Source organism: Octopus bimaculoides, chromosome 6, assembly GCF_046866305.1.
Source record: "Octopus bimaculoides isolate indiv1 chromosome 6, ASM4686630v1, whole genome shotgun sequence".
Taxonomy (NCBI): domain Eukaryota; kingdom Metazoa; phylum Mollusca; class Cephalopoda; order Octopoda; family Octopodidae; genus Octopus; species Octopus bimaculoides.
The window spans coordinates 72,723,148-72,743,783 of record NC_142933.1 but is presented as its reverse complement, the minus strand read 5'-3'; the positions used below and the strand labels follow the sequence as shown (position 1 = coordinate 72,743,783).

Here is a 20,636-nt window from a genome sequence, read left to right as displayed (position 1 = left end):
AAATTGAAGGTTGGTTATTGTGGAGGTCGATACACTTTGATGATCATAGAACATGAGCGATGCAAAATAAACTACTGAAATATTTTGGGTATAGATTATGTATAATGACTACAAAATACAGTTGTTTTACATGAAAGCTGTCAGAAACAGCTACATAAATGGTGTAATGAAATTGAAGGAAGACGTTGAAACTTTCCCTCTGCGAGTTTATTTTTTGCAACAGCAAAGGGAGCTAGTTTTTAGAGAGATAAGCTAACAAAAGCCCCTTTATTTTGTCTTCCCACGTAGCCCGCGCATGAACCGAATGCTGTATGAAGTTAAATTGGTATGGAGCTTTCTGAAAGATACGTTTAGCTTTCGCTAGTGGAAGCAAAACTCTTATTTAAATGTTGATTCTTTGGGACGAATCATATGTGATTGTTTAAAAATGGCTCGAACGACAATGCTAAAACGTATTTGAAACAATGGACAACAGGCGAAATATAATGGATGGGTAAATAAGTATCCGTAAAGTGAAACAGCGCATTGGTAGGTAAACAAAGGTATCAACAAATAGAAGAGAAGGAAGGGAACGTCACCTTTCAAGTTACTCAGAATAGTTAAAGGTAAGCATGCCACAGTTTAATGTAGTTGAAATATGGCGATTATGATTGTTTGGTATTAGATATTCATCGCGTATAGTGTTCTTAGTCAATTTAATCACCGTCGCTGGTGGACAGTGAAAATAAATAAATAGACAAAATCCTTTCACTTTTATAAAAAGATTAAAAAGGTATGGAAGACCCTACATACAAATGAACTAATTATATAAATTATTTTATTAAAACTACATCAGAGAGAGCAAGGTTCCAGAAAAACTTGTGTCAGCCGGGGACCTCCTTAAACTCGCAAAGAGATGTGTAGTCGATGCCTGTTTCAAAGGAAATTTATGTTGAAGACATGGAATTCCCGTTTACCGACTGGGCAAGAGCTGTCGACTATAAGCTGTCCCGTTTTAAATGTAACTGGATCTGATCTAAGAGAGTCAACTGCACTTCACTTAAATTTAATACCAAGAGAATTTCGTTCCGGAATATGTATGTATGTATGTATGTATGTATTATTATTATTATTATTATTATTATTATTATTATTATTAAGAAAGGCGACGTGCCAGCAGAATCGTTAGTGCTTAGCGATATTTCGCCCATTGCTACATTCTGAGTTCAAATTTCGCCAACGTCGACTTTGCATTTCATCTTTCGGGGTCGATAAACCAAGTATCAGTGAAACACTGGGGTCGAAGTAATCGACTGTCCTCCTCCTCAAAATTTCAGGGATTGTACCTATAGCAGAAAAGATTATTATTATCATTATTATTATTATTATTATTATTATTATTATTATTATTATTATTATTATTATTATTATTATTATCATTATTATTATCATTATTATTATTATTATTAATCGGGCGTTTGGCATTTTGGCCATTGAGTCACGCAGCAATTTCTACCGGTTATTAATAGTCCTTTCTACTATAGACGCAGAGCCTGAAATTCTACGGGAGGGAGTTGGGGCTTGACTGTTACTTATTTTAACGACTCCGAAGCGCCGAAAGCAAAGTCGACCTCGGCGGAAGTAATAAAAATGCAGAAACATATGCTCATTTCTTTTAGTTCTATTTCCCCGCTTTCGTCAACAAACCCTAGGAGGAAGGTGCACGCACGCACATGTCTATTGGTCCAATTTCTGTCAACTTTTCCGGCTAAAGGATTTTTTTTTTACCGGCAAGCATCCACGTCAGCAGTCACATATTAATTCGTTTCGGTGTAGTCATTTCTGTTCTCCAATCTTTTAAGCCTCGACTTTTGTTTGGTTACGTGTTAAATTTTTGATGTGTGTTGTTTGAGTGCTTACTTTCACATCGTGTTGCTATACACGTGTGTGTGTGTGTGTGTGTGTCAGCGTGTGAATGTGTGAAGCTTCTAAATGGTGTTATCTTTAAGAAATATGAGTTGATTTCTCCGAAGACCTGCTTTCTACTATACAATTTGTATACGCTGGAGCATGTTAAGTAGCTTTTGCTAAATGCTTAAGGAAAGATAGTGCATTACTAACTTAGAAACCGATAGTTAAGAATTTCTTAACCCGTATTTGATGAACATTATGCAAAGCTTGTAATTTCGAGAATAGCATGTTATGTTAGTCTGATCGGTTAAGAAAGGAATGTGGTTATTACACAATATCTTATATAATTAATTAAATACCGCGTGTGCGTGTGTGTGTGCGTGCGTGCGTGCGTGCGTGTGTGTGTGTGTGTGTGTGTGTGTGCGTGCCTGTGTGTGTGTGTGTGTGTGTGTGTGTGTGTGTGTGTGTGTGTGTGTGTGTGTATGTCTCTAAAGGAGACTACGGCAGCGGTACTGGATATTAATAGTTATCGCCAAGCTGACATGGCAGTCCAGAAAAATAGGACGAATGTTGCCGTTGTTTAGCTCCAAGAGGCCAACGCCTCTAGCTAGCTATGTGACATACGAACCTGTCCCTTGTTCGAACGTTACAATGAACGCAGGTTCCTGTGTCACATAGCTAGTTAGAGGCGATGGCCTCTTGGAGCTAAACAACGGCAGCATTCGTCCTATTTTTCTGGACTGCTATATCAGCTTGGCGATAACTATTGATATATATATATATATATATATATATATATATATATATATATATATATATATATATATATATATATATATATATATATTATTATTATTATTATTATTATTATTATTATTATTATTATTATTATTATTATTGAGTGAGAGAGTAGCGCATGCCATCAAAGTGACACTGGGGTACAATTATACGAAGCCCAATATACCCATTATGACTACCCGTCTGATATGGGTACACCAAGCACATGCATCACAACCATATGTGCGCGATATGGTGATCTCATATCACAATAAACAGTGCATGATCTTGCAGGTGGAGTCTAGTTAAAATTCTTTTCAAGATGAGTAGTCCATCCCACTCAAAAGGTCCCTGAATAAGGTTTGTTTAAGGATGATGAACGAAACACCCATGTTTCCAGAGGTAATTTATTCAAACCTGAAAGAATTCCTTGCAAAACATGCCTATAATGCTCCCCCACTACACCTGCTCGTGATCAGAGATGCACATATTGTCATCCACAAAGGGACATGCTCAACTGGTTAAGGTCAAGCAACTGACAAGCAAATCTGTGTTATTAAGCAGAATATTTACTGTAGCCCATCTGTAATACCAGTCAGTTAAGATCAAAAGCCATGCGAGCCACTACCTAGTATTGCATCAGAAGACAACATACATACATGCATACATACGGGCACATTCTCACACGCACATTCATGCACATATCGGTACACATGCACGCGCGCGCCACGCACACACACACACACACATACATACGTTGTTGTTGTTATTATCATTATTATGATCTGAGTTCACAATTCCGCTGAGGTCGACTTTGTCTTTCATCCTTTCAAGGTCGATAGGATAAGTATAAATTTAACACTGGGGTTGATGTAATCAACTCACCCCCTCCCACAAAATTGCTGCCTTTGTGGCATAATTTGAAACCATTATCAACCGGCAGAAGTTTCTGAGTGACTCAAGAGCTGAGAGTTTTATGTATTTGGCACGTCGGCCCTTCAGTCACTCAGTAACATCGGCCGATTAAAAATGTGTTTGTGTGTGTGTGTGTGTGTGTGTGTGTGTGTGTGTGTGTGTGTGTGTGCGTGTGACATTCTGACTAGTTACATGCTGTGTCCAGTAACATATTCCTGTGGCAGTTGGTTATGCTACCGTCGATTTCGTGCTGAATATTGCCACTAGATAATATTCGAACCGAAACTATGGTATTCTGACCTATATAACTTAACCAGTAACGTATTTTTCTGACAATATAAAAATATATTCGTTCTATTACTTACATTGAAAGTGCTTTTATTTCTGACTTATGAACAAGTCACTGATAAACATATGCATGTGAGCGTGTGTGTGTGTGTGTGAGAGAGAGAGTGTGTGTGTGTGTGTGTGTGTGTGTGTGTGTGTGAGTGTGTGTGCGTGCGCACGCGCGCGAGCATGTGTGCCGATATGTGCATGAATGTACGTGTAAGAATGTACCCATATGTATGTATGTATGTATGTATGATGTTGTCTTCTGTTTTTAGCTAATTGAAATCTCTTTGTATAGAACGAGCTGAATTCTAACAATGATACAAAGTTCCATCTCTGGAATGTAGATAACAAAAACATTGTCATATGTTGAACTTTAAAAAGTATGTTGCATATTCTTACTATTCCGCTTACAGATTATATTTGTAGTGTGCATATTAACTGATTGATTTGTTTTTCTGAAAACCCCAGCTTCTCCAGATTGTTATTTAATGTTGAATCACAGAACCAACTGCGCCAATTATTATTGGTATAAATGTGAACTTATGATCTGGGTATAAAAGCTGATGGTTTCAAAACAGTTGTCCGTAGTTATCGTCTCTCTCTCTTTGAAAATCAAAGAGATATTCATATCAGCAGAGCAGCTGATCTCTATGAGAGTAGCTACTTTTTCGTGCCGATGTCCCAAACAACGATATCCAGCCTATTATGTTTGCACTTGATAGAAGTTTTGATAGGAATGTTCCACCAATATTTCTTGAATTAGTGTGGGCGTATGTGTTCAATAACAGGAAGATTCTCTATATGTATCGGTCTTTTTATTCTTTACATTCTTTTTTCGGATGTCGCATTGTGAGGTAGTACTTTAGTGACAGTTATGGACAGTCGCTGAGCACATGTGTGATGTCTTCCACAGAAGACACTTTTATTTGTTGGGTATTTGAATATATGTAGGCGCAGGCATGGCTGTGTGCTAAGAAACTTGCTTCCCAACCATATGGTTCTGGGTTCAGTCCCACTGCGTGGCACCTTGTGCAAGTGTCTCCTACTATAGCCTTGGACCGACCAAAGCCTTTTGAGTGAATTTGGTAGGCGGAAACTAAAAAGTAGCCCATATGCAAATATATATATATATGGAACAAAAACGCAATAGAGGGCATTAAAACATTCGGACAGAAAGACGATGCAAAGGCTGACAAGAGAAACTACAATTAGAAGGACAGGCAAAAAAAAGACGGGTCATTCGTGTCTTTCTTTCCTCAGTCAAGTTCCAGAAGTCACGATCATTTCGGGCAGTTACACTTGAGATGGTTCGATCTGGTTGCCCTTGCCCCTAAAAAGTCTAAACTAAGAGCATTAGACCCCTTTGTAAGAAAGCTAGCGAATGTGTACGGCAACAAAGACAAAAAACAAACAAACAAAAAAACGGAGAACATGGTACACAATTACACCTTCAAACAACAAAAAATAACAACAGGTGTTTTTCAACTGGGGACGAATCAAATTGAGTTGGCGTGTGTGAAGTGAAAGCCTAAAGGCAGGAACATAGGAGATGGACATAAGAGGTGTTGCCGGTCGGTAGTCAGGCTAAGAAAGAAAGATCATGGCTGGCCGGACACCGGTCACATGGAAGGAGAAGAGATGGATAGAGGGCAACGGGATTGAAGGATTTGAAAAAAAAATCAGACACGAATAGAAAGGTACAGGGGAGATAAACGAGCGGGAAATAGTGGGAGATGAAGAAAGAGAGGGCCAAAAAATGTGAAAGAGGGGGGAAGAAAAAGGAGGAAAAATGAGAGGAGGAATAGAAAATAGAGTAAGGGTCGTACAAAATTTAGATATATATATATATATATATATACATATAAAGGGAGCAATAAGAAAATGGAGGGGAATAATAGGTGGGATTCATCAACTTATAGACATTATATTATGTCAATTTATTTATTTACTAAAAGGACAATTATAACAATATACATACATATATGACATAATATGCCTTACATATATAGTATATAAATATAAAATATAAAATATCAGTAATCATTACAATATAGCAATAGAAATTGGGATAATATCTTATAGTTGTTTCAACCAAGAGGCAAAAATACCTCATTCTACCTTTATCCCTCCTGTGGACTGAAGTAATTAGTAGATGAAATTGAGGTACTTGGGTGTTCTCTATGCTTCGTCAGAGATTTTAGAAAGTACATATATATATATATATATATATACATGTATATAATAGCTATGTGTGTGTGTGTCTTTGTGTCTGTACTTGTACCCTTATCATCAGTAGACAACCGGTGTTGGTGTGTTTACGTCTCCGTAACTTAGCTGTTCAGCAAAAGAAACCAATTGAATAAGTATTAGGCTTTAAAAATTGAGTTATGGGTCGATTTGTTTCGATAAAACCCTTCAATGCAGTGCTCCAGCATGGCCGCAGTTAAAACGAGTAAAAATATGTATGTATGTAAAAGCGCTGGCGAACGAAAAGCAAAGTGTAAGGGAGATAACTTTGTCAACACTTATGCCAAACGGGAATCTTAAAATCTTATAATTTGTATTTTTGAAAGCGTACATATACCTATAGTCATTTCTAAAAGCGAATAAAGGAAGGAATAACGGTCATTCAAACGTTTAATCAGTTACCTACACCAAAACAATAGTCATTTAATATTCAACGAATATGTTACAACACAGCACTTCACACCAAATGCTTTATCCAGACTTATTCAAGAACTCTAAATATTTTTCATTTAAAAATCTTACGTCAGCATTATTCCATATTGAGAGAGATTTTCATTCTCAAAAGTTGAAGTAAAAAATTTATATTTTTACATTCACATAGGACGTATCGCAAAGTTCATATGTGGAAACGTGGAGTTGCCGAGTGGTATCCAAGAGTTAAATGATTTGGGCTAAGATGGAAAGGCGGAGCTCAATCAAGAAAGAATTGGAAGTGTTTTGTGACCAGCGGTGTATAACGACCTCCCATAGTCTGGTCCATAAAGTGATAAGAGGTGAGCGTCGGCATCTTAATTTAACTACTAAAAATGTATTACGCATTATGAGTATAAACAATAAATACGTCGCTCAAATCTTGCCAGTGGTGTACTTAATTATTTTTTCTATCTATTCCTTCAGCTACCCACCTCTCTATCTTTATCTCTCTTCCTCTTTCTTTCTTTCAAATTTTAAATCTTAGACGTTTATTCATGCAGTTCACATCGAAGCTTGCTGGAATATTTACGAAGTTCAAAATACTTATTAATGGAATATAATATTTATATGTGGACAATAATTCCAGTTATGTTACGTAAATAAGAAATCATGTTGTATGGGTAGAAATACAACAGCTAAGGGTAAAACAAAAGATGGATACTGACACGTGACCTGCGTTCATTCTTTATTCTTTTTCTTTTTCTCCTTTCTTTTTCACGCCGAGCGCTGAAGGAACCGGTCGTATTTTCTGTAGTCCCCCACGTCAACCTGTTTTGCTTTCTGCTGTTCTTCTGTTCTAATCCCTTAGAATTTTTCTATCAGCGTTATCCTTACTTTCGTCTCTAAGGCTATATTCTGTTTATTTATTTCGTTTTTGTCCCTCATCCGTCCACTAATGGTCTCATCTTGATTCACATTTATTCATGTTCATATCTCTACTTCTGTGTTGCATGTTTATCCATTTATTGTTTGTTCGTTCTCGTTGTTATATTTTGGTCCCATTTCCCAATTGCTTCTTCTTGTTGCTGGCGTCACAAGAAGGGAGTCAATATTATCGTTAAAGGTTCGAAATTGCGTTTGACCCTCTGGCCGATAACTGATGAAGAGTTGGTGACCTGTGTCTGTTTTCCGTTTATTTACATTATTCACAGTATATACATTTGACGGATATTTGTCCTCATCTTGTTTGTTGTTAACACAACGTTTCAGCTGATATACACTCCAGCCTTCATCAGGTGTCTTGGAGAAATTTCGAACCTGGGTTCTCATTTCTAAGGTATTTTTCGATGTTTATTATCATTATTATTATTATTATTATTATTATTCAGTAGTTTTATTTTTATAACGTGCTTTCACTTCACTACCGAGCGCAGCTCTGTGCGCCTTGGGTATGTGCTGTGGTTTGCTGTGGTGCTCTTATGTTTACTGTATTGAAAGTGTTTTGCGTAGAATGTGTGCAGTACCCAGTAGTGCAATTTTCTGTATGTTATATATATTTGTAAGTCCTGGTGTTTTTGTTATGTATTTGTCTGAATATTTTTTTATTATACCTAAGGCACCTACTATGATAGGAATTGTTTCTGTTTTTAGATTCCACATTCGAGTTATCTCTATTTCCAGGTCTTTGTATTTTGAAAGTTTTTCCATTTCTTTTAGAGAAACGTTGTCATCTGCTGGTATTGAAACATCAATTAGAAGGCATTTTTTTCCTTCATGATCTTTGACAACTATATCTGGTCTATTTGCCTTAATTTCTCTATCTGTGTGTATTGGCATATCCCAGAGTATGGTTGCTTTCTCGTTTTCTGTGACCTTTTCTGGCGTGTGTTTATACCATCTTTTTTCTGTTGCTATTCCATAATGTTGGCATAGCTTCCAGTGTATATAGGTCCCAGCTCTGTCGTGTCTGTGAATATATTCCTTCTTAGCCAGGACTGGGCAGCCAGAGATAATATGATTTATTGTTTCTTGTCGATCTCCACATATTCTACAGTTACTTGTTATATTTCTTTTCATTATGTGTTTTTGGTAATTTCTGGTGGGGAGGCTTTGGTCTTGTGCAGCAATTAAAAATCCTTCAGTCTCTGCTTTGAGTCCTGAGCTTCTCAGCCATCGCTGGGATTTTTCTCTGTCTATTTCTTTCGCATTTAGTTTAGCCCAGTATTTACCATGTAGGGGCTTTTCTTGCCATCGTTTTATCATGGTCCGTTGCTGTTCTAGTTTTAGTTTGGATTTCATTTGTTTTATAGCTTTTGTTGTTTCTTCTTCTTCTTCTTCGTATTTGTTAGGTAGATTGATTTCTTGTTTGTATTTGTCAGCTTCCTTAAATACTGAAAACAGTTTTTTGTTTTGCTCGTGTTTTGTGGCTATTTGTATTAGTTTCCCTTGCTTCTGGAGTAGGTATTTTTGCAGTCCTATGGTGGTTATTTTATAATAGTTTTCTAGCTGTATAAGACCCCTGTATTATTATTATTATTATTATTATTATTATTATTATTATTATTATTATTCAGGTCACTGCCTGGACTCGAACTCGGAATCTTGGGGTTAAGAGCGCGGGCAGGGCATATGTCTTCGTGGAGAGCATTTCTGACTGTTCCTTCTGACACATGGAGATCTTTTGCAATTGACCTCATGGACTTTCTGGGATTGTAATCAATGGTCTATTGAACTTGCTGGATAAATTCAGGTGTTCTGGTGATTTCAAAGCAATTAGAATGCTTTTCATGCTTTGATACTGGTGATACGTTTCCACCTTCAATCTCTGGCTCCTTACAAACTTTGTAGACAAAAGATCTGGCAACTTTTGAAAATCGTGATATTTCTAAATCGCATTGGTCAGCGTTTATAACCACAATAACAGCATCCCTCTTCACTTTTTGAAGTAATCTGAGGGTCTGCTTTTATTTTCTGAAAGTAAAATTATACAGAGTTAGCAAAAAATGCAGCAATGACTCAAAAAAGTATGCCCTCAAATACCTTACGCATACTCTGTGTGTGTGTGTGGGTGTGAGTGTGTGTGTACTTAAATGTAGGCGGGAAGAATAATAGTCCCTCAAACAATCGTACGATCCGAGCGCCTATTTGAACTCAAAGAGTGAAATTTTTTTTGCCGTTGCCCTCGTGATAAAAAATTCATTCTAGAAACGAGGTCTTCCCAGTTTATGGACGAGAGAACGGAAGAAACGTAAACAGGCACACCTGATCCATTCTACGCCACGGCTGGAATCGTACAAAAGGAAGCACTTTTTTTTTTGTTCTTCTCGAGAAAAGGCTTTGTTTAGTTTTGCTTGTTTTTGTTTGTTTTTACCTCCATGCTGATCGAGATTGACGAGTCGTTTGCATTGCTAATTGCAATATGAAGTGTGTACACAACCACACACACCACACACATCACACACAAACACACACACACACTCACACATACACCACGCTTATACATACATGCATACATACATGTATATGTATAACTTAAAAAGTTGATATATATATATATATATATATATATATATATATATATATATATATATATATATATAGGCGCAGTAGTGGCTGTGTGGTAAGTAGCTTGCTTACCAAACACATGGTTCCGGGTTCAGTCCCACTGCGTGGCATCTTGGGCAAGTGTCTTCTACTATAGCCTCGGGGCGACCAAAGCCTTGTGAGTGGATTTGGAAGACGGAAACTGAAAGAAGCCCGTCGTATGTATATATATATATATATATATATATATATATATATATATATATATATATATATATATATATATATATGTGTGTGGGTGTGTGTGTGTGTGTGTATATGTTTGTGTGTCTGTGTTTGCCCCCCCCCCCTCCAACATCGCTTGACAACCGATGCTGGTGTGTTTACGTCCCCGTAACTTAGCGGTTCGGCAAAAAGAGACCGATAGAATAAGTACTAGGCTTACAAAGAATAAGTCCTGGGGTCGATTTGCTCGACTAAAGGCGGTGCTCCAGCATGGCCGCAGTCAAATGACTGAAACAAGTAAAAGAGTATATATGTATGTATATATATATATATATATATATATATATATATATATAAGAGAAGTAATAGAATTTAAAGCATCCTTGAGAATCACATTTAAATAACTGAAGTGGACTTGAACTCCAGACTGATGCTCATACTTAATTCGAAAGTTTGGATAGCGTGAAGAAACGGGATTCTATTGTGCTCTGTCCCAAAAGTTCAAATTTGTTTTTCTTTGAGGTATATTAGCTCATTTCATTTTGTAAACTTCTATCTAGGAAACTCAAAATTAACACGCGATTATTTATAGCTTAATCTGCTTCGAGCTCCACCATTCCAAAATTTAAACTATTTTTCACGTTCTCACGAAGTTTTTATAAATTCTTATGACGTCAATATTTATGGAATTAATTTTGTCCACGAGCACACACGAATTTACTAGTTTCACTAGTCAAAGTATGCCTTGTAGTTTCGAGGTTCTGTTATAAAAAAAGAAAAAAACAAACTAAAAATGACTTGGTTATGTTATACAAAAGTTATCTACCTTTATACAATGGTAGATTTTAACGAACGTTGGGAAATAATCATTTAACATTTAGTTGCGCATTTTGACTATTTTGTCTTTCTTTATTAAATTCATTAAATATTATTACTATATCATAAAAAAAGTTCTTTATTTAATTATTTTTTAAAGCAAGTCTATATTGATTTGAAATGTTATCACGACTTCATACTTTATAACAAGTGAAGCTAGCAATTTTTCTTCACATACTGTAGTTGTTGTTGAGACGTCGTGGCGAAATGTAAGTGTATTTATATTAGTTTCTTTCTCGTGATTTTAATTTCTAATAGTTTCTAATACATGCATGCGTCTTGAAAAAGAAATACTAATATAGTTTTATTCTATACTCACTATTTCTTAATCATTCTATTAATTTTTGTTTAATTCTCTGAACACGTGGTTCCACATTGGATTTCTGTAGAGTTACTTTCTACTTGTGAGAATTTCAAAGTAATTAATATGTAGAACAGAACTTAACAAAATTAATGAAAAAGACTACACAAAAATAAACTGTAAAAGAAATTTAGGGAACCTTTCTGTACCGATTCAAAAATCTAAAATATATCTAAGTTAAAACTAAAAGATTGACTGCCTAAAGCAACAAATGATTTCCAAAAGAAATAAACTCAATTTAGTACACAACCATCCCTTTAGAGATTAAACCACTGTTTGAAATTACAATTTACCTTTTGTTTGTAAGTATTAACTTTCACGAAAGTGACAACGCCACATTGGCATTAGTATTATATTTATAGAAAAGACGTATTTCCATGTATAAGGGGGTGGGGAACACTTTCTGTCTCTTAGACGAAACGTCTCTTCAAATATGTTAATATCATCTTCTCCCTGCGACATTTAAACTTCTCAGTAATATTTGTCGATATATAACCAGCTGTTTACTAATTTCGATTCAAATTAAAACAGCTCAGTAGTTCAATTATTCTTAATCGGATCTTGTGAATTTTCCGAAAGTCCTCTCTCCATACTCCCAGGTTCGTTTGCGCAATTTCTTTTTCTTTTTGTCATATTCGTTTTCTACGCAGTTATTAACATCCAGCAGGCTGGGGGTTTTTTTTCTTTATATTATCCTTTTAACAAGGACAAAAATGTTCAGTATCAAACAAACCCCAGTACTGTTTGCTAAGTACTTTTCGTTTTGAATTAAAAATAAGCTATCGGCAGAATTCTGGTTTAAGCACCCCATATAACCCTTCATGATTATTTTATTGTTTGGCATGTTTTCTGTTGCTAAATATCCTTCATTTCGCCAATTACTGAGAAGGTGAGGGAAGAAAGAATAGGAAGAGAAAAAGTGATCGTTGGAGGGTGGTTCAATAGAAACAACGTGTGATGTGATGGAAGAAAAAAGTTGATTGAAGTGGGAGCTCTGGGAGTGAAAGAATGTTGGAAGAGGACATTTACTGGAATCACTTTGATTAGTTTTTATGCAAACATCACCATCATCATTTACCGTTCATTTTTTTATGCTGGCATGGGTTGACGGTTTGACTGGGGCTGGTAAGCCAGCAAGCTGTTCCAGACTCCAGTCTGATTTGGCTGGATGATGCCCTTCCAAGAATTTAGTGGGTACCTTTTATGTGTCACCAGCACTAGCCACAACTACGATTTCACTTGGCTTGATGTGTCTTCTCAAGCACAGCAAATCGCCAAAAGTCTTGATCACTTGTCATCACCTCCACGAGACCCGACATGCTTCACCACCTCATCCCATGTCTTCCTGGGTTTATCTCTTCCAAAGGTTCCCTCCACATTTAGAGATTAGCACTTCTTAATGCTGCTATTCATTTTCACTCCATTACCAAAGTCCATATTAAATAATATTGATATAATGAACTATATATATATTATATGTTTGTTTTTGTTTCAGATGGCTATCAATTTACCAAATATTGAAGAAGACAATAAACTGTTTGAGCAGCTTTATTCTCTTTTGCCCAATGGCCCTAATAAAGTACAATTAGAACCAAAATCTAAACATACCAAAGCAAAAGGTCCAGTAATTGATTCAAATGAGTCAAAAGAAAGTAAGTAATGAATTCTATATATATAAATATATATATATATCTTTATAGAACTTTTATGTAATCATCATGTCATTATGCTAGGAATAGATTGATAAATACACAAGAATTGCAATGGTAGATTCATAAGCAAGTGGGGATCTATTTTGATATGGTTTAACAATGCGATAACCCCATGAATTGCTCAGCTAGCTGGCCAGAAAGTGTAGATGGTTTGTTATGAAGAGAACATAATGCTAAAACTGGCTGTAATGAAAGCATAGTAGCTACTGGAAGAAATTGAAATAGTGTTACTCTGTTGACAGCAAAGCAATTTCTTTCATTGTGCTGCAGCCAAACATTGTATGAAGGCTGTTTAAGAAGTGTGATGATTGTAACACACAAACTTGGATTAAGGAGAATATGCAGAAGCTAGAAAGAAGTGGATTCGTGAATTAGTTAGATGTGTAATGTTAACTTTCATGAAAGACAAGACACAAGTGACCAAGGATTGTTGATAACATGTAAGTATGGTGAAAATGTATTCTGACAACAGAAGATACTTGAATCAGGGAAAATTCATGGAAAGATTTGGCCTCAGAATGTTAAAGCATCATAAAATCTAGCAGGTGGGGCATGAAGGTCACATTTTCTAGAGTGTAAGGAATTGAATTGATCTAGTACAATGGTTCTCAACCAGGGTTCATATAAGGTTTTGTGGGGTCTACGTAACAAAATAGTAACTTGAGGATCCACCATAGTATTTTAAGGGCCCCTGAAAATATTTTGCTATCATCATTATCATTTAACATCCACCTTCCATGCTAGCATGAGCGAGACTGTTTTGGCAGAATTTTTACAGCTGGATGCTCTTCCTAACACTAACTACTCAGCAGAGTGGACTTAGTGCTTTTTATATGGCACAAGCACAGTCGAGGTCACTTTTGGCGAGGTTTTTACAGCTAGATGCCCTTCCAAATACCAAGCACTTCACTGTGTGGACTGGGTGCTTTTAAGTAGTACTTTTAAGGGTCACCAAGTACTTGCAAGACAGAAAAAAATTTAAAAAAACTTTCAAGAGGGGAGGAGATGATCTTGTGTTGGATGATGAAAAGTTATAGTCAGACAGATACAGGTGTTTTGCTGTAGAGGAAGTACAAGGTTACTCAGCCGGAGAGAGAGAGAGATTAGGAATGAAGACAGAAACGGGTGCGCTACTGCAAAGGAAATATACAGTTACCCAACCTGAGGGAAGTGCAGAAGAAGAGTGAGAGACAGCAGGATAGAGATGGTGGCAAAATACCGGGCGTACTCACAAGGAACAGAGATCAGAATATAAATGGAATGGTTGAGTAAAAGAAGAGAAAGATATTGATGGTGGCAAGTGCCAGGACATACCCTTGAGGTTACAATGCCATAATATAAGTGGCAGGATATTGTGAAGGAAATGTGATTAAAGGGTGCGAGTAGTTGGTGAAAAACTTGGGTATATATAGATTGGGGGGAACTACCAGATAGCAATGATACAAAGGAAGAGGGCCATGAGGGCAGGACTGGGGTGCGAGAGCTTAGCACAGTGTATGAAGCAGGAAATGTGAGAAAGAGGAGTGGTGTGGAGATGTAGATTGGTTTGTTGGGATAGGGTGAGGAAAAGGTTTTCTTGTTATGTATGGGTGAAACATACAGGTCGGGGGCTAGCAGAGTCACCAAGTGAAAATGTTAATGTACGAATAGAATAGTGGGTATTCATAACGGGTGTGCAAAATGGAAGTTGAGCACAGGCCTTGTGCAAACAAAATTTTATGCACCACATAGCTAGACGAGTTCAGAAGAAAAGCCATAGTAGTTAATAATTAGTATTATTCTTATCATTGAAATATTAATACTAAATTAATATACATGTACATTTTAATAGTTAAATTTATCTCATAAGCATTTTGCAGCAGGGGTTGGGGGTGGGGGTCTGGCTGAATGCCTTGGCAATTGAATAGTGAAAGAAATAGAATTCTAGATTCATTGGCTAAGTCATATTTGAATAATAATAATAATAACTTAGCTGTTGATTCAAGAAAGAGCGAGTGAGTTGTTGCTTCATACAATGGCATCAAAGGAATGGAACGATATTTGGGAATGTATTTTAAATATATGACAGACACTGGGAATGGACGTTGAGCACAGGTCTTGTGCAAACCAAGTTTCACGCACCACATAGCTAAACAGGCTCAGAAGAAAAGCCCTAGTATTTAATAATAATTATTATTCTTATCATTAAAATATTAATACTAAATTAATATACATGTACATTTTAATCATTAAATTTATTGCATGAGCATTTTGCAACAGGAGTGGTGGAGTCTATTGCAAGAAACAGCTAGGTTTCTTTCTCTAACATTTTACATAGTTCAACCAATACATGTTGATATGTGAGAAACAAAATAGGATTTTTGAAAGTAGTTTCTATAAAAATAGTTTTTAAACTACAAATGTCTGTGGGTCCACCAGAATAAAATAGTAATCAAAAGGAGTCCATAGCTAAAAAATGATTGAGAACTCGTGATCTAGTATATTATTGGTATTCAATTTCTTAATCCCAAAATAATGAATCAAACCTGACAATTTAAAATTCAGAATGTTCAAAACAAAACAAAATGCAATTTTTATTTCTACCTCCTCATCCTCTGTCTCACTGAATGTCTTGTAATCTGCATTTTACTTTCAATGTTTATTTACAGCTGAAGACAATGCCATTCAATTAGAAATCAAACTTCAGAACAAGATTGAATCCTTGCAGTGTAAGTAGAAAATTATCTGCTCATTAATTTTAGTCCATCAGCAAAATATGCAACATTAATTTACTATCTTCTTAGTAGCACTTTAATACTACCAATGTAAAACTTATGAATAAATTAGTGTTTCAGAGGTTATGAGTCAGGTCTTATTGGATTTATGAAAAGTAAAATACTTCTACTTATTATTTTCAAATTTGGCGCAATGCCAGCAATTTCAGAGGAGTATGTCAATTACATCGACCCTAGTGGGATTTGAATTTAGAAGATAAAGATTGATGAAATGCCTCTAAGCATTTTGCCTGCCATGCTAACAATTCTGCCAGCTTAATGCCTTAATATTTCTATATATTAAAAGACATACTCTGCAGCAGAAGTGTTAATCAGTCTCTTTGGTGGTGTAAAGCACTCGTGATAGTGCCACATAAAGTGCCCATGCGGTGTCACATAAAATCACCTGTGCGGTGCCACACAAAAGCGCCTATACAGTACCACATAAAGGCACCCAACACACTGAAGTATTTGGCATTAGGAAGGGCATTCGTCCATAGAAACCATGCCAAATCAGACTAGAGTCTGATTCTCCCCAGCTTGCCAGCATAGACAACAGACATTAAATGATATCTCACTGCAATGTACAACAGTCAAACTGTTATGGTGCTGGGTTACACTGCCCTATGGTTAGCAAAATTTATACATGAAAATGTTAACAATATATACACTACAAACAGAGTCCAAGTATTTTCTCATCACAGATTATCTTGGATCAATTATCAAATAATGAAGTATGGAAAATTTCATTTAGATATTCTTGTTTCTATTTAACATTCTACTCCAAGTTGCATAAAGAAGCATATTTAAGAGCCATTGCATGCTAAACCTGATTTTCAGGTGGAAATAAAATTTAATACTAAATCTTAACCTTTTAGTTTCAACTGGTTGATTCTGCCTTCACTTAATCATCAAGATCATCATCATTTGACATTTGTTTTCCAAATTGGCATGAGTTGGATAGTTTGACAGGAGCTGACAAGGCCATAAGTTGTACCAGACTCTGTTGTCTGTTTCAACATGGTTTCTACAGCTGGATGCCCTTCGGGATCTTTTTTAAAACGGGGGCCACATTTTTCATTAATGTTTTACGTAGTGTTTTTGGTGCGGAAAGACTTTCAAACTTCGTATCTATTTTGTGTTATAGAACAGAAAAATATTTTTGTATTCGAATTTATTTCATGTAAAAAATTGTCTTATTTCGATAATTTCAACCAATCACTGACGTCCATTCAGTCGATATACATTAAGTGCCGACTACATAAACAAACGATTCTTCGTTTTATTTGCTTTTTTCATTTTAAATTTGCTTTAACCCTAACCCTAACCCTAACCCTAAGGTTAGGGTTAGAGTTAGTTGTTTCAGAATCGTTTGTTTATGTAGTCGGCACTTAATGTATATCGGCTGAATGGACGTCAGTGATTGGTTGAAATTACAGAAATACGACAACTTTAACATGGAATAATTTATGGATTTCTTTTTTTTTAAAGAAGACTAAGAGAAAAAGATGTTTTATATGACACATTCTACCAGTGTTCCAAGTTTCAAAGTGTTTCGTTAATGAAAAATGTGGCCCCCGTTTTAAAAAAGATCCGCCCTTCCTAGCACCGACCACTTTACACAGTGTACATGATGTTCTTTTGCATGTCACCATCACCAACAGGGTCTCCAAGTACCTTGCAAGGGAGAGGCAAAAAATGCTCAACTGAGAGTGGAGTGGGGTATTCGTGCTAATTGAGAGATTAATGGTATAGAGAGATAGGTGTCCTGCAATAGATACATGGATACTTCAACTGGGAAAGAAAAGAGAGTGGGTTAGAGAGTAAGATAAGGAGAATGTAGTGAAAGAGATGATGGTAAAGATGTTAGGACGTTAAAGGTGGTGAGAATAAGTGAGGTGATACAGAAGTTTGGACTGGGTTAATGGGCAGGATAGAGATGACTTGTAAATGATGTTGAGAAATATAGGAGAGGCTCGGGGGTGCAAGGGTTGTGGTAGATATGAGGGCATTGAGGGTGATAGCAGATAAGCAAGGTTTTAATGGTTTAATAGTAGAGAGAAGGCACAGAAAGATGATTGGTGGAAATAGTAGGTGGAGGACGATGATGGGAATTGGAAGTGGTTTTGGGTGGGAAAGTAAGGTAAATGAGAAAACCAGGTTATGTAATGTGTGCCTGTTCTTCTCTGGTGGTTTTAAGATATAAATTCTGCTGAGGTTGGCAGATCCTCTTGAGTATAGCAAAATGCTGGATATCTCAGTTCATTGTTATCCCCTTCATAAGGCTCTGTGTCTTGAGATTGGCCTTCAATACTTCATTCAATTTCTTCCTGGGTCTCCCTCTACAAGTTCTATCTCCTTTAAGTAATCAGCACTTCTTTATGCAACTGTTCTCATCTATATGCATCACGTGACCAAACCAATGCAGTCTTCTATCTTGCACACTGCATCTAATTCCTCTAACTTTACTCTCAACACACTAGCTCTCTGTTGCACATGTCCACATATGTAGTTTCAAGATTTCAATGATATTTTTTCCCCCTTAGAATGACATTGTAGTATAGGTGTGGTGAGAGGCTGGATCTGGCCAGATGTGGCTGCTTTAATCCTTTAGCATTTAAACTGACCATATCCGGCCAAAATACACCTACCTGGAAATGTCATTTGAAACAAACATTCACATCATCAAAATCTCAAGGCTGCAAGATAATGCATGATTAATTCAAAACAATGTGAATTAATAGGCATTACATTTGACAGTAATTTGAATGCTAAAGAGCTAAATACTAAATGATTAAATTAACACTTTTCACAATTTTATGTTCCAAGCACCAGCTAGTTACAATGTAAAAGTTATTTTATCTAAATACTTCTTGATTTTTTTATTATTTTACAAAATTGATTGAAATATAGATTTCATTGTAATATGGTCACGAAACTGTTAAATAACTAAATTTATTAATTATACTTTCCTTTCATTTTAGCCAAACGTAAATTACTTGAAAGAGGTGTTGTTTTGGAAAGACGGCGTATAAAGAAACAAGAAAAGAAACTTCAAAAGAAGAAAAAGTCTCTCTCTGCAAAGACAGAGAATCCAACTAAAAAGGAAAACAAGAAATTGGAAAAAGATGTTCCAGAAGTAAACCAGGAAGAGAAGTTTTTATATGGATCTCTTGAAATTGGTGATTCTAATAAAAAAAAACGCAAAACTATAACAGGACTTCATGGTAAAAATTACAAACAGCTTCTAGCTAAAGTAGAGAAATCTGAGAAGAAATTTAAAGAGCTGGAAATAACAGATTCTGAAGCTGCTGACAAGATGAGATCAGATGCTAAGATGAAGGCTGCACTGGACAAGGCAATGGGGAAAAAAATCAAAGATAACCCCCAGCTTTTAAAAAAAGCTCTGAAGAGGAAAGAGAAATTAAAAATGAAACGCAAGAAGGTGTGGGAAGAACGGGAAAAGAATGTGGAGAAGAAGCAGGAGGCAAAACAAGCGAAACGTGTCAGAAATATTGAGAAAAGAAAAGACAAAGTAAAAACATCAAAATCAAAGAGATCTATTAAAAGAGGAAAGATTTTGCCTGGAATGTTGTAAAAATAAAAATGCTTCATTTATTTTTCATTTTTCTTTGCTTGGTTGTCTTTCCCCCTCCCCCTCCACTATTTTACATTTATTATTTTATTGTTTCTGAAGCTTTCTATATAACTCCATATCTTTTGTTTTTGTCATTGGACTGTGGCCGTGGTGGGTCTCTGGCTTGTAGGTTTTAAACAAATCAGCACTAGTGTTTTGGGGGGTTTTTTGTGGGGGGGACTAAGTCCGATACTTATTTTATCGGTGTCTTTTGTTGAACCCCTAAATTTACATGGATGTTAACAAACCAACACCAGTTGTCAAACAGTGGGTGGTGAATAGCACAAAGACATGGAAAACCGTCAATATATATGATGGGCTTCCATCTACCAAATTCTCTCACTAAATATTGGTCAGCCTGGGATTAATAGTAAAAGATATTTTCTCAAGGTGTCGCACAGTGGAACTGAATCCATAACCACATGGCTATGCCTGCACCTAGTTAGAACATTTTAAATAAATTTTTGGCTAAAACTCTTAAGGCTTTTATTAACCTACCATTATGTACCTCTTTATCAGGGGTTACAACTGACAGATAGCATCAGCAATTTGAAAAACTAAGTTTCTTGAGCTCAGTCAGAAGATTGGCTGCTAAGGATATTTCTTCAGACAGCATCATTTAATGTCCGTTGTCCATACTGGCATGGGTTGGATGGTGGGACTGCACCAGACTCCAGTCTGACTTGGCATGATTTTTACAGTTGGGTGCCCTTCCTAATACCAGCCACTTTACAGAATGTGCTGGGTGCTTTTATGTGGTACCACCAGAAGGGTTGGTCTTAATACTTCTGATGTGGGATATGGATCTTCTTGAGTATGGCCAGGTATCTCAGCCCTCTGTCTTCATCCTTGCTTTTAATTTAACTTGGTGCTGGATTGACAACACTTTAACAAAGTCTGTAGTACTAAGAATGGTTCATATCTTTGTTGGTCTAAATATCTCCTCTGAACAC

General features: G+C 36.2%; 1 protein-coding gene across 2 annotated transcripts; it reads left to right on the top strand.

The window, feature by feature from the left end:
- The first annotated feature begins 11,168 nt into the window (after positions 1 to 11,168).
- On the top strand, positions 11,169 to 19,671 carry LOC106875379 (uncharacterized). 2 transcript variants are annotated; one of them, XM_014923481.3, is made up of 4 exons: positions 11,169 to 11,429; positions 13,077 to 13,233; positions 15,942 to 16,001; positions 19,031 to 19,671. In XM_014923481.3, the coding sequence occupies exons 2-4, from the start codon at positions 13,077 to 13,079 to the stop codon at positions 19,642 to 19,644; spliced, it is 831 nt and encodes a 276-aa protein (XP_014778967.1). In that variant the 5' UTR covers positions 11,169 to 11,429; the 3' UTR covers positions 19,645 to 19,671. The 2 variants fall into 2 exon arrangements, with proteins under 2 accessions (XP_014778967.1, XP_052824680.1); XM_052968720.2 differs by lacking the exon at positions 11,169 to 11,429 and adding an exon at positions 12,064 to 12,180.
- The last annotated feature ends 965 nt before the right edge of the window (positions 19,672 to 20,636 follow it).

Excerpts from the sequence above, each read along its gene's own strand:
- LOC106875379 (XM_014923481.3), top strand. The coding sequence starts at position 13,077 with ATGGCTATCAATTTACCAAATATTGAAGAAGACAATAAACTGTTTGAG. Across the intron at positions 13,234-15,941 it reads TTCAAATGAGTCAAAAGAAA|CTGAAGACAATGCCATTCAA; the intron begins GTAAGTAATGAA and ends GTTTATTTACAG. Across the intron at positions 16,002-19,030 it reads CAAGATTGAATCCTTGCAGT|CCAAACGTAAATTACTTGAA; the intron begins GTAAGTAGAAAA and ends CTTTCATTTTAG.